At 45.7% G+C, this 13,653-nt stretch overlaps 1 protein-coding gene across 5 annotated transcripts in view; it reads right to left on the reverse strand.

Moving 5' to 3' along the window:
* Positions 1-13,653, reverse strand: part of Npas2 (neuronal PAS domain protein 2) — a 180,010-nt gene that overhangs the window by 29,004 nt on the left and 137,353 nt on the right. For all 5 annotated transcript variants that reach the window (XR_004772363.1, XM_027386795.2, XM_027386794.2 and 2 more), the window contains 8 exons: positions 13,123-13,241; positions 12,286-12,368; positions 11,461-11,567; positions 9,010-9,157; positions 6,914-6,998; positions 4,155-4,296; positions 3,454-3,563; positions 2,205-2,294 (listed from right to left, as the gene is read on the reverse strand). Coding sequence is in view for 4 of the 5 variants with exons in the window: in XM_027386795.2 (XP_027242596.1) it covers positions 2,205-2,294; positions 3,454-3,563; positions 4,155-4,296; positions 6,914-6,998; positions 9,010-9,157; positions 11,461-11,567; positions 12,286-12,368; positions 13,123-13,241 (884 nt within the window). In the remaining variant the exon portion in view is untranslated. The remainder of the gene's footprint in view (positions 1-2,204; positions 2,295-3,453; positions 3,564-4,154; positions 4,297-6,913; positions 6,999-9,009; positions 9,158-11,460; positions 11,568-12,285; positions 12,369-13,122; positions 13,242-13,653) is intronic.

Raw genomic sequence — 13,653 nt, forward strand, 5'->3', positions numbered from 1 at the left:
TGGAATTCAAGGCCTTGCGTACTCTTGGTAGGTGTCTATTACTGAGCTTCCTCCCCAGGCCTGACAGTGTCCTTTTTGATAAAGGAATCTACTCTAACTTAAGTGTGTGAAGGAAAAGAGGCTTTTGGTAAAATTACCAGTTACTCAGACAAGTACATCCCAAGATTTGGATTTGACGCCCTACACTCACCACAGGATGATACAATGACAGAATGTAGGTATATAACTGAAGGGACATCATAGAATCTCATTCTCTCTTAGTTGCAGTAGCTCTGAGAAGGACTTGAAAAGTCAGGGGAGTTGGTTAGTGTGGCTCCACCAACCTCAGATGCAAAGTATTCTTAATGCATCTGGACCGAACATGTGCAGACTTGCAGGCACGCTTCTTAACCACTATTCTGCATCACCACAGACATCAGCTGTTTGTAGGCTACTGGCATCAGATTAAAAGCTCATCACCAGAGGGACCCGCATGATATGAGCCGGTGTGAGCAGGCTCTATGCAAACATCTGGACCTGAGCATCTGCCAGGAGAGGTCTTGGAACCAGCCTGTCTGTTTTACATAAGAATGTCTTAAAGAATACAACAGCTGGGGCTGAAGAGATGGTTCAGTATTAGGAGCACTTGCTGCTGTAGCAGAGGACCCTGGTTCAGTTCCCAGGACCCAGTGGAAGATCACAGCCATCTCTAACCTTGCCTCCAGGGGATCTGATACTCTCTGGCCTCTGTGGGCACTTGCATGAATGTGGTATGCACAAATAAACACACAACTTTCTCTTTCACACATGTACAAAATAAATCTTAAAGAAAATGCAGCTGTTATCATGTATAGATCATACCACAGACCAAGAACAGTTCTATTAAGTAGATTTCAAGAAATGAAAAAATTATAACTCCCAAAGGGCCATCAACCATTGGGTATTACAAAATTATAGAAGTGAAAGGAATTCTCATTTCTTTTGCCTTTGGATTGAAAGAAATCACAAATTTGATACCAAATGTATCTCAAGAACTTGAAAAGGAAAAACACTGTTCTGATTTTTTTTCCTCCTATGAGGATAAAGATGGACTATTTTAATTAGGAGACTCTGGCTGAACAGCTTTGATATCACTGCTCTACTCAGACGCTAGCAAGAAGCATATGCTAACACACGTCTTTCTTATTCCAGGAAAGCATCCGAGGCCACTTCTACGAGGGCATATGTTCTGAAATGTTCCCATCAGCTATCTCAGATCTGTACAGAGAGAGACAGCCAAACTCTGAGAGGCTGAGGTGTTAGTGAACGGCCATCTGGGACCCAGGTACAACTTGGGGCCAGAGATTGGGACAATGCCAAATGCCCATAAAAGAACTGAAATCAGAGTTCTGGGCTTGACGGTAGAAATATAAGTGAATCTGTGGGATACTCCCCATGACCACATAGTGGATGGCCCCATGCTTGGGCTTTTGTCCTGTGCTAGGCAAGTGGGGTGTCACATGGCTCTCCCCTAAAATGCATACTCGGGTCTCTCTTTTCTATGGTCACCCATCTGTTCATCTAACAATCTCCTAGCCACTCTTCAGGGACAACTCAAGGGATGCCTTCTTCAGAAAGCCACCCTAGATAGGCTATTTGACTGGCCCTGTGAAGCTGCAATAGGTGGTTTCTCTGGTTATCTGCCCGTTCCCTTGACTCTACAAGCTAAAAGTGAGGACCGTGTTACAAGCATCCCTGCAACCCTAATGCCTTGTTCATGGACTGACCCAAGCAAGAGCTCATCAAGTGTTATTGAAACAAGGAAGGAATTACTCAGCATAGCTGTAATGCATCCCCCTTTAAAAGAAACATGATATTTATTGTAATGAATTAATAGCTTCTAGAGCCTTCCAGGGTCTTCTATGTTTTGTCTAATTCAGATTTTTCCTAAAATTTGGAGTTATGTAAAATGTAAGGAATGGAGACAAATAGTAGAGTGATGAACAAAGATGATTATGAAGACGAAAATCAGACCCCGGGGAAAAGAACACAAAGTAAGGAGAAGATGTAAGAGACAGTTGAGGACAACTGTGATAAGGAAGTCCATTGCTAGATATGTCTCATGTGGACTTTGGGATAAAATCCCCCATATCAGGCATTAGTTGATACTTGAGAGTGTGATATATCTCAGTGTGAAACATTCACAAACCCAGAAGACGTCTCTCTGTCTCCAATCTCTGACTCACCTGAGTCATGGGAGCAGGTGGGCTCTGCAAGATGGTCTGAGGCAGGAGCTGTTTGGCGAGGTCACAGGATGATGGTGAAGGCAGGGGAGCCTGGTGAGAAAAAGGGGCTTTTTGAAATACCACTTCTGAGCTGCTCAGACGCTCGGTTGGGTTGTCCAGCTGCAAGACTTAGGATGAAGACTTACAGAAAGTTAAGGCCTCTATCTCCTGGTTGCACTGGTTCCTATGCAAGACACATAGTTAAGAGCAACCCATGGCTGGTATAAGATACGTGTGGCCCTTGAGCCAGTTTCAGGTGCTCTGAGGGTACATGATTCCCACCACGATGAGTGTCAGGCAAGGCCATTGCTGCCTGCCTGCACTTGGCAGCTTCATTTTATTTCCTCTGCTGCTCTGTGTTAGACAGACTCCATCCTGGAGGACGGGCTACCCTTCTCCTCAGTGGATTTATTCTCAGGATGTCATCAATGGAGTCATTCCCTGATCATTTGGGAAGCAACATATAGAAATAAAGAGCTACAACTTCCAGTTTCATGGGCTGTTAAATGGTTTTTAAGAGATAAATAAGGAGACACTTCTGAAGTTATCCTCAAATGTGCCCAGTCCCTAGGGACTATAAAAAGCAGTTTGCAGGACAGCAATGGGAGGAAGTGGCAGCAGGGAGGTGTTACAGGAGTGAGAATCCCAGGTGCAGGTTCACCCACCAGAGGCTGGCTCACCCGCCGGATGCTCAATTGGCTTCTTCTGTGTCCCCTGCACATCTGGGGGAGACAGAAGCACACTGGGCCACCACCCATGGCAAAATAAGGTCTGTTGATGACTTTGTATACAGGCCAACACTCTGAGGAGTTATGGAGAGGTTTGGCACACCGCAGTACCATAGCCTGCCACCAGTCTTCTTGCACACAGCCACATGCAGAATGAGATTCAAGCAGAGGAATGTTTCAGGAGACATTCCCTCATGATCGAAGCACTGAGTTCTATTCTTAAAATCACTTGAATTTTGCATTCTGCAAGTACATATCCATGCTCATTTTGCAATAAAAATATCTAAAATTAGTTGCTAAATAAATACCATGGTTTCACACCCCCTGCCTGCAACACTCTCCTTCCCTGCCCACCATAGACTGTCCCCTCAATGGCTAAGTAAAACCGATTCCCTGGAGAGACTCCGTGTGTCCCTGTAGCTCTTCAACCCACATCACAAGGTGGTACTTCCCTGCTGAGAAGATGGGGATCCCACACATACCGGCATTGTGGCTGCCTGGCTGAGCCCTGGTACTGGTAACTCCTGGGGTAGGGTGGCCGATCTTGGCAAAGCTGCATTGCTGTTCTCAGCCATCAGCTTGGTTGGAGTGGCTGTAAGAAAACTAGGGTCATGCCAAAGTATAGACAGGAGATGATATGTTAGCTAGTTCTTATGTCAACGTGACACAGGCTAGGGTCATTTAGAAGAGGGAACATTAAGTGAGGAAATGCCCACAGGAGATTGGCCTATGGGCAAGCCCATGGTACATTTTCTTGATTGATGATTGATGTAGGTGGAACCAACCCTGGGTGGGTGGTCCTGGATGGTTGGATGGTATAAGAAAGAAAGCAGGCTGACCAAGGCAGGAGGATCAAGCCACTAAGCAGCAGTCCTCCATGGCTTCTGTATCAACTCCTGCTTCCAGTTCCTGTTCTGACTCCCAGGATGACAGATGAAATAACCCTGTCTCTCCCCTACTTGCTTTTTGGTCATGGTGCTCTTTTTTTTTTTTTTAAATCATTCCAACAGAAACCCTAACACTTATGGGAAAGTCGTGATCAGTGAGGTATGAAACGCAGAGTGTAAACTGTGCTTTCTGTGTAAGATGGATTGGCCCAACTCAGACTGGGACTTTGTGTGACTCTGTGCTCCTGGTCTGATGGGGTTCCCATTCATTAACCCATCCGTGGAATGGCACTCACAGGTGGGTTCTGACATGGCTGTGTGCGAGGACTTGTGGGAACTCCTTGAGGACACAGATGGTGAAGGACTGGTTGTTAGACCCGAGGCGCCCATGTCAAGTGCATTAAAGTGCTGCGGTGGCTCCAGGCTTGCATCCTTTTCCTGAAACACACACACACACACACACACACACACACACACACACACACACACACACACACACATTTCAGCATTAAGATTGCATGAATGAATGACATGACTTTAATTCTAGTATGTAGAAGAATTTGGAAGAAATACTCTCTTTTTTGGAAACATTGTAAAAACATTTGGGTAGAATAGATACTCATGAGTCATATAGCATCACTGAGAGGCAGGCTTATGTCTTACAAAACACATTTATATCTATACCTTCTCACCTTTTATTCTGAATTTTCATACCCCCCTCTGACTGTATATTCTATTTTTTTCCTTTAAAATCGTTATCTCATTACCCAGAATTTTGGCATTCTGAAATGAAGGAGAGGAGAGATCAGAAAGAAATAAGGCTGCTGTTAGCACTGGACTGTTAACATGGACACTCTCATACTGCCTCTCACATGCTTGTTCTCTGCAGGGCTAAAGAGCCCATGGTCTCTCATCTTTTGATCTCTGACCCTTCACTGGTCCTAGCTTCCAGGCCATCTCTACCCCAAACAAGGCATGATGAGAGAGACAGCAGCTATGGTGGCCCAGCCCCTATCCCCTATGGCTTAGGTGTCATAAGTGTATGAAAATGGGAGTTATGATAGTTTTTTAAGCTGAAGAAGAAAAAGTTTGGTCTCCTAAATCCTGTTCCCACTCAGAAGGGTGGAAATTGCCAGTACCCGCTGTGTTATGACCACTGACCTGGGTATTCAATTTCACATATGTGATTCCATGTGCCGCTCTGTCTCTGGACTCAAGGATAGTTGCTACCATGGTGTGTGTGTGTGCGTGTGCGTGTGCATGCGTGCACATGTGTACCTCCAAAGAGGACTGGGGTGACTGATATGTGAGCTACAAGCTTTTGTTCTAAACAGAGTGACAGGATGTGTCTGTGTGTGTGTGATGGGAAATATTAGCTGCTTAGTGACAATCTCTATAGATAAGGCTGGTCCAAGGGCCGCTGTCCCATGACCATGGTGAACTGTGTGTTCCTGTTTCACATAGGAATCAGCTCAGGGAGTGAGTGTGCACATTGGGGGACTCTCACAGCCATTGCCAACACTGAATATCAAACCAACAATGGAACATGCATTTGCCAAACATGTCAGCCCCCAGAACGGTAAAACTTCCCCAAATAAGATCACCACAGATAGTTTGAAAAGCAATGTCCCAGAAGTTTCACTTCAAAAGCAGTTGCTATCTTGTCACCCAGAAATATGAGTGACAAATTTCTGATGGGCTGGTGGGTGGGTACACATTACACCTGCTCTTTGGTTGTGACGTATGGTGTGTCTACCATTTGTCGAACACTAGCAGGATTCCATTCTCTGCCACAGTACATGGTGTGTGATGTGAGAGTTGTGTACCAGATACTTCCCTAAGCAATGGCAGCCTCCTCATGTCAGGAGGTAGATGATGGCTCACAGAGGCAGCAGGTAAGCCTCTGCAGACACTGCTTTCTGATCTTTGAAAGGGACTTCTCCTTCCTCCCAATTTCATCCACAAGGGATGAGAGATGCTTTTGTTGATCAGAGACAGGATGACAAAGCCTCTGGTCAGGCCCTGGAATCTAGAGTGCTGGACACCCTAGAACTAGCTTTCAATATATCCAAAACAAGGATTTGTCCCACAATTGATGTAAGAAAATCCTTATTTCCTAGATTGATTGGCAGCTTATTTGCTTTCTTAAAATAACACTGGCCCTTCTAGTTGATCGCTTCTTAGTGTTAATGAAATTCAATACTCTTCCCTTTCTTGCCTTTTCTCCTTGCCTTCTAATGCTGCTGCTTGCTTTATGAATGACCTTTGAGGACTGAGGCTCTGGGTTGCTATAGATGATCCTCAGAGTTCCTTGGCATTGTCTGAGGAAAAGCCTGACAGGGTGGGACCAGAGAACTCAGGGTAGGGGAAAGAAGGAGGGCTTTGTAGACTGAAGGATCTCTTTTACATCATTGTTCCCTTTTTCACACCAGCATTCTTTACACAAAGCTGACACAACCGTGACTATTAACTAAAATCTGTGGCACTGAATCAGAAACAACATGGAGGCATGGGACAGTAGCTTTGCATGGATTCCATTCCCAGCACTACAAAACAAAATCAAAACCAGAAAGAGCAGGAGGGAGAAGCCAAGAATTGGAAACAACACAACAAAGCTTAGTCTAAGGGAGGGACAGAGGCCTTGAATTGCTCCACACTCTACTGGGTGATGGAATTACTCCCCAGAGTTTTATCTGTGGGAGAAATGCAAACTGGGCTTTTTATAGCCATCATCAGAAGGCTGGGAAGTTGCCAAGCTATTCCTTGAGTCCAGAGGCTGTTTCTGAGCCAGCTTTTACAAGAGTGCCCATGGGTACCCATGCTTCCATGCTCATCTGAGGGAAGAGAGCACATAGTATCTACCTCATAGGACTTTCATGAAAGGTAAACAGGCGAATGCCCCCCAATCACTGTGAGCATTGTGGAACTACAGTGAGTGCTCTGTAGAGAGGACTCTGTTCTGGCTATCCTGGTATTAATCAGAACAACCCATGGTAGGTGCCACTGCTTAGCCCTTCTCAGTTTTCACCCTTTGGGCAGGGAGGAATGAGCTCACCTTCAGTGCAGAGGGATGCATGGCCTCCGTTGGTGGGTCTTCCAAAGCCAGCTCCTGTCTCCTTTCCACTCGGACGTCTGCATAACTGCTCAGGAAAGAGACAAACCACAGTGGCGCTGGGACATTCCAGGAGGGCAATACCCAACAGAGCACGGCATATGCAGCACAAAAGAGCCCATCTGTGACCTGCTTAGAGGACTGAGTTTCATTCCCACCTAATTGCCTTACAAAGATTCTAATATTACATTGCAGATAGTTCCATTTCTGGGTTGGTTTCAGTTCCTTCCCTGTTATTCTGTATCTTTTCGTTTCCCGAAACCTCCAGATATGGTAGCTTTTAAGATATATTTTTATTTGTTGATAAGCTTGTGCCTGTAAAGAACTAAAAACTGCTTCAAACATGTTCATTATAGACAGTATATATGGAAGTATATATAAAGAAATAAACCTAGAACCAGCCAGAGACCCAGGCCATGACTGAATCTAGAAACCCTTTTTGTCACCCCTGTAGATAAACTCCAGTGTGGAGTTGCAGGGTGGGGAGGTGCCTGGGATGAGAAACTGGAGCATTTGACCCTTATTTATTTCCTCAGTTCCTTTCCCATGCACTCCTAGTGTGTGTCTTCCTATGACTTGGGGAGTGGAGGACCAAGAAGGGTGGCATCTACCCTTCCCCGGGAACTGAGCAAACCCACTGAAAAAGACACAGGCTGAGAGGCAGTGGATGACTACTGGCCATAAAGCCACAAGCCACTGGCTGAGGAAGTCCAAAAGGATGGGCTGGGAACTGAAGAAAGAGTGAGTCTGTCTGAGCATGGGCACAGAATGTAATGAAATGAGATCAAGGTCACTGGCTTGTCAAAGGCCAGTGCTTTTCTCTATTGTCTGCACACTAAACAAGACTATTCTACATGTGTAGGTGTGTATCCACCTTTACATATATGTTATACGTACTATTGTCCCCCAGTATCCATGGGGACCAGATTCAGGACACACTTGGATACTAAACTCCACAGATGCTCAAGTCCCTAACATACAATGGGTTAGTATTTACACATCACCTGTATACATCCTCTTGCAAACTTCAAATCATCTCTAGCTTCCTTCTAACACTTAAGGCAAGGTAAATGCTATGTGCAGAGTTGGTATGCTATGCTCTTTAGGGGACAGTGAGAAGAAAAATGTTTATATATCTTTAGTATAAATGTAATTTAAAATACATTCCATTACTCATTAGCCAAATATATGGACACAAAATCCACTTGATATAGAGGTTGACTATTTATTATTTTTATTAGATTTTTTTTTCTGAGACGGGGGTCTCACTCTATAGCCCAGACTGGCCTCAAACTTGAGATCCTCCCTGCCTCCCTGGTGCTAGGATTGTAGGAGTGTGACACTATGCTGGGCACAAAGTCTCTCTTCTAAACCAGCCTCTAGATGACTTATCTTCTTGGCATTTTTCTCCTGGGACGGAGGGTAAGTGACCAGTTTCCTTTACCTCTGAGAGTTGGGAATCCACACAGGACACATCTATGCCATACTGGACATATTGCTACCCTTGAATTCCTGCTAACCCACCCTGAGCTGAGGGTCCCCAAAGCTACTAGGGACCCCCAGGGCCACTTTCCTACAGGCAGCCTAGCTGTTGCCCTAACACTGCCTCAGTTGCCAGCAGGGGATTTTTAAGCCTTAAAGAATAACGAAGTATGTGTTTGAGTTATTTGGAGGCAACATTTTAATGTTCTCAAAAAAAAAAAAAAAACAGCAACAAGGGAAAGCTGGGGGATGGATAGAGATGAGGGGAAAATATGTAAGTAGGTCAGTGAAGCTGGAATTTACTAAATAATATCCTGGCAGCTTTCAAAGGGGCTTGACTGAAAACTCACAGCACTTCTCAGAGCTGGGAGGAGAGGGTGTGTACCTGGGCAAGGGCTGAGTTCTCACCATCCAGCTTGCTGCAGATGACAGCCAGAGCATTTCCTCTGTCACAGGGTGTCCAAAAGGTGGTCACTGATCCTTCCCTATACCCTTGGTAGCCTCACCCACCCTCCCAGGCACTTCACAGGGGCCCAGACCGCCTGTCTGGACCGTACCTGACCACCGAGTGTGTGCACACGATGAACTCAGGCTTGGAATTCCATTGGTGGTAGGTGATGTAGTAGTGGGTCTGCAACCAAATCCACTGCTGCCCTTTGGTTAGAAACCGGTAACAACATGATTTCCCTTTGCCAAACTGCATCACTAGGAGGAAAAAAAGGTAGGCTTTGCATGTAACACACGCTAATGTAAAAGTGACCCCTTCCCCAAGACTTACTGCTAAAATCCAAACGTTCCAGAAGACAGCACTAAATACTGCTAATTTTTCTAATTGCACTGTATTTTAAGTGACCATTATCATGCAATTGGATACTTTTGGGGGGTGGTGACATGCTGGGGATTGAATTTGGGGCCTCATGCTTACTAGGCAAGTGATCTGACTTAGTCATACTCAGTCAAACTGAAGAATACCTTCCCCCTTCCCCAAGACAGCGTTTCTCTGTGTAGCCCTGGCTGTTCTGGAACACACTCTACAGATTAGGCTGGCCTTGAACTCACAGAGATCTGCTTGCTTCTGCCTCCTAAGTGCTGTGATTAAAGGCATATGCCACCACAACCTTGAATGAATACTTCTTAATACAATGATTCCACGTTCCCAAGTGCACTGAGGCTGAAAAGACTTCACATAAGGGCACACAAGGATAGGTTTTCCAGCTGGAGATTTTAGTAAAAAATCTGGTTTTCTTGGGACTCATCTTCCTGCAGGTGAGATGCCTTTGGGACTTCAAGATCTTAGCAGAGGATGGAGCATCCAGATACTGAGAGAAATGGACCCAAAATAGATCCGCCTGCCAGCAACTGATGGGCATGCACAGCTGTCACCAACAGTTGAGTGTCAGTCTACGCCATACTAGAACAGAGAGACTGGCATGGATGCTTGCATCCCAGGTCTCCCCCTGCAGCTGCACGGCTCCCTGGAGCCCCTATAGTTATGTCTGCAGATGGCTCCTTTGGGAGGTATCCAGGACAGAATGCATGCCGGTGGTTTATTAGCTCATGTGAGGCAGAAGGATACGTTATGGATCCAAGGAAGAAGACCAATTTGGATTTTATTACCACAGTGGCTGCAATTTTGCATCTTGTAATGAAAACAGTCACTAGGAAACTTACCTAGGAAAGTGAAGCTGGCAAAGGAGCCACTGTACTGTTCAGATGGGGGTCTGATTAGAGAAGCCTGGCAGAGTCAACGCGTGGGCTCTACAAAGCAAGCCCTTCTTTCTTGAGTCACCAGGCAAGTCTACCAGCTGCCTAGTGTGACTCTTCAACCTGAGTGGCTTCTCTATGCTAGAAGAGTCAGAGGTAGCCAGAGGGTTAAAGCATCCCTGCTTCTCAGATCTGAATGTGCATATCAACCTGTTGGAGGGACTTGTGAAAAGGGAGTTTCTTATTCCTTACCCCTGGTGGAGGGAGCCCAACAGTCTACAGCTGTAGCTAACCCGGTCACTCATGTACTTGGTTATTACCCTTTGAGAAGTGAAGGGTTAAGGTTAAGATGAACATTCCACCCAGAGCTAGTTGCAATTCCAGTATGTTCCTTTGTCAACAAGGACAACACAGAGAAGAAAGTCCTAACAGCCACTATAAACATGGCATCTACTGAAGACCAGTGTCCGTGGTCCATTTATCAGAATCTATAGCTCAAGGTTAGGGAAAGGGTCCCTGTTGAAAGCTGAGCATTGGCACTGAAAAAGGACTCTGAGTGGTTCATTCTCGATCCTTCTTGTGAATGAGAACTGGAAGAGCTGGTAATTCTTGCTTCCTACAGCAAGGGGCCTACCCTGAATATTTATTGGAGTGTCCCCCTCTTCTGTGGCACAGAGCCTTCTCTGACATTTCCAGGGCCCACCCAAGCCCCCCAAGATCCTGCAATACCCCTTCCACACACTGGCAGCATCATGCAAAATCACTGGATTTCTCAGCAGACCTTGCCCTGGAGGGCAGCCAGGAGATGCTGGCCATGGGTACTGGCATCTTGTGGGTGAATGTCTAAAAGGACTTTTACTAGGAAAGACAAGCCACAAAACCACTGCCTTGAGAATGTTGTATCTAAGGAGGACAGAAGGCCAGTCTTAGCCCCATGGTCAGCGACCAATATCTGACCTGTAAACTAAAGAACAGGTAGAACATTTGGTATTCGGTCTTTCAAATGCATCCTATAACCTAAAAGAAAGTCTAACCCTGCCTTAATTTCTTGATTAGGATTAAAGAATAATATGACTCTTCTGGTTGATAGTGGGATGTTGTTGGGGATCAGGGCAATGTCAATTCCAAGTTAAAGCAGGACCCATGGAGCTAAGCATAGGGAAGAACCCCGTTAGCCCATAGCTGCATGGGACACCATGCCTGCCCCACTGCGGCAAGCAGACTTCCAGTTGGACAGACTCCTGCTGTTTGGGCCCTTGTAAAGCAAGCACAAGACTCTGGCTAGACTGGTGAGTGGTACTCACGGTGCTGGTGACACCTGGCCAGGAGCTCCAGGTCGTCAATGTGATAGTAGTCATAGCCCGAGGTGCCGAGTACTTCAAAGGGCAGGTATCCTATGATTGGAGGCGCTCTGCAGTGAGACAGGAGGAAATCTTCATGAGAGGAAATGCCACCCAATTTACAAGCGGGTTGCAACACTCAGTGAGGAGAGGCAGTCTGCACCCTTAGTGGTTTCCACAGAGGCCTACTTTTCAAGCACCAGAGGCAGGAAAACAACATCGCAATGACAGTCGGGACCAGAGAACCCAAAATTCAAAAAGAACTCATTTACTTCAGCATATAGGCGCTTCATTTCTTGGGATAGCCTGGCCCAAATGATAATACAAGCTTATAGATATTGAAGAATTTAAAACAGCTATAGACTGGGCCAGCACAATGCTCGAAATTAAAGGGCAGGGAGGGGTGGCTGTTAGTTCATAGAGTGGGAATGGTGCTGTGAAGGAAAGAACACATTGAGGTGAAGGGCCAAGGGTGGATTAAGGAAATCGAAGGATTTCTCTCCCCGCCCTTGCTTTCGCCAATCAGGAAATAGGAGTGGCCTAAGTTGGGACCCTCCCAAATATGTCTGGGGGCTGAGGCATCACTCTGAACATAGGATCTAAGCATGGGACAGGCACATGGGTGTTAGGATAGTGACCTTCCCCTAAGCTGGGAACAACTGTTCCTACTGCCAAGGAGTCCTTCCCTTTAATGGACCAGGCTGGACTTTATTCTCCCAAGCAGAGCCTGGCTCATGCAAACAACACTTGAAAAGGACCCAAATCAAATATGTTTTTCTTCTCACAAACCTGTGATCCAGAAATAAAAATTTCCATTCCAAGCTATGCCTCGAAGTGAATTCCTCTAAAGGTTCGTCAGCTACACACATTTCCTGTGTTGGAAAAGGAAAAAAAAAAAAAAAAAAAAAAAAAAAAAAAAAAGAAAAACAGAATGTTTCTGAGGGTGCCAAATGCTCACCCTTGGTTGGTTCAAAAGGAATGAACGATGGGTAACACAAGTTAAAACTGTCCTGAGCCAAGCTCCAAATAGTGTTGGACTGAAATTTGTCATCTGTAGCTAATTTCCGTATTAGCTGATCCTAAATTTATTTCACAAACTGGGAAAAGTACCTAGAAGCCAAACTGTGCTTCACCCCCTTCCCATTATCTGGAAGTGGAGAAAACACGTGGAGGTAGCTTTTCATCTGATTTTGAATCACTAATTTAATTCCATCCACATTTGAACCAGAGATGTGAAGTGCGATCATAGAAGGAAAAATACAATAAATGCTCACATTTTTTGACTCACAGTCTGAGGCACACCTACACCTACTCAGAGCATAACGGTGGTGCAAGGATGTGAAGCCTTGCCAACAACATCTTTATGGATTCATTAGCAATGGGTGCTGCCTTCAAACAAACAAACAAACAAACACCCCCCCCCCCCACTGGAACCCAGGGCTTGGGATGAGCCATGGGGGCAGGCACAGAACCTAGACATTTAGAGTTTTGAAAATTAATTTTTAAAACTAACTTTATTGCAATTTCATTCTCTTCCATGAGGATAATTGATGACATGTAACCAAATGTGATGCCATCACAACCAAACCTGAGGTCTGCATCGTGACAGCCCTGTTGGGAACTTGCCTTTAAGAACTGCGGTGTTGCCAGACGCACGGTGGCAATGAAGCAGACCTCCTTTCCTAGGGGCACACGGCAAGGTCGTGAGAGGGTGTTGTCAAAGCCATTGCAGGATGGGCTAGGCACTGGGAGGGAGGAAGACACACAGGTTAGCCCTGCCTGGTGACAGTCGCTTATCTTGTCTGGCACTGCCTGCTTTCAGTTTAGGCATGTTAACTTGCTCCATTTTTACAGCAACCTGATGAGGTAGGCACACCGCTTATTCCCACTGCACAGATAAGGAAGCAGAGGCACTTGCTTGAGGCCATCTTCCTAGACGCTGAACTAGGAATTGAAACCATGGCATTAACCGCTATACCCCGCTGACCCTCACTTCTGCTAGCTCTTCTGAATTTGCTTCTTGTGTTGGGGAAACCGCTCTACAATACAAGGCCCTCTTTCCTAATGCTTTGACCCTTTAATACGCTTCCTCGTGTTGTGGTGACCTCCAAATCATAACATTGTTTTCATTGCTACTTCATAGCTGTAATTTTGCCA

This window comes from Cricetulus griseus (genome assembly GCF_003668045.3).
Source record: "Cricetulus griseus strain 17A/GY chromosome 1 unlocalized genomic scaffold, alternate assembly CriGri-PICRH-1.0 chr1_1, whole genome shotgun sequence".
In the NCBI taxonomy this organism is placed as follows: domain Eukaryota; kingdom Metazoa; phylum Chordata; class Mammalia; order Rodentia; family Cricetidae; genus Cricetulus; species Cricetulus griseus.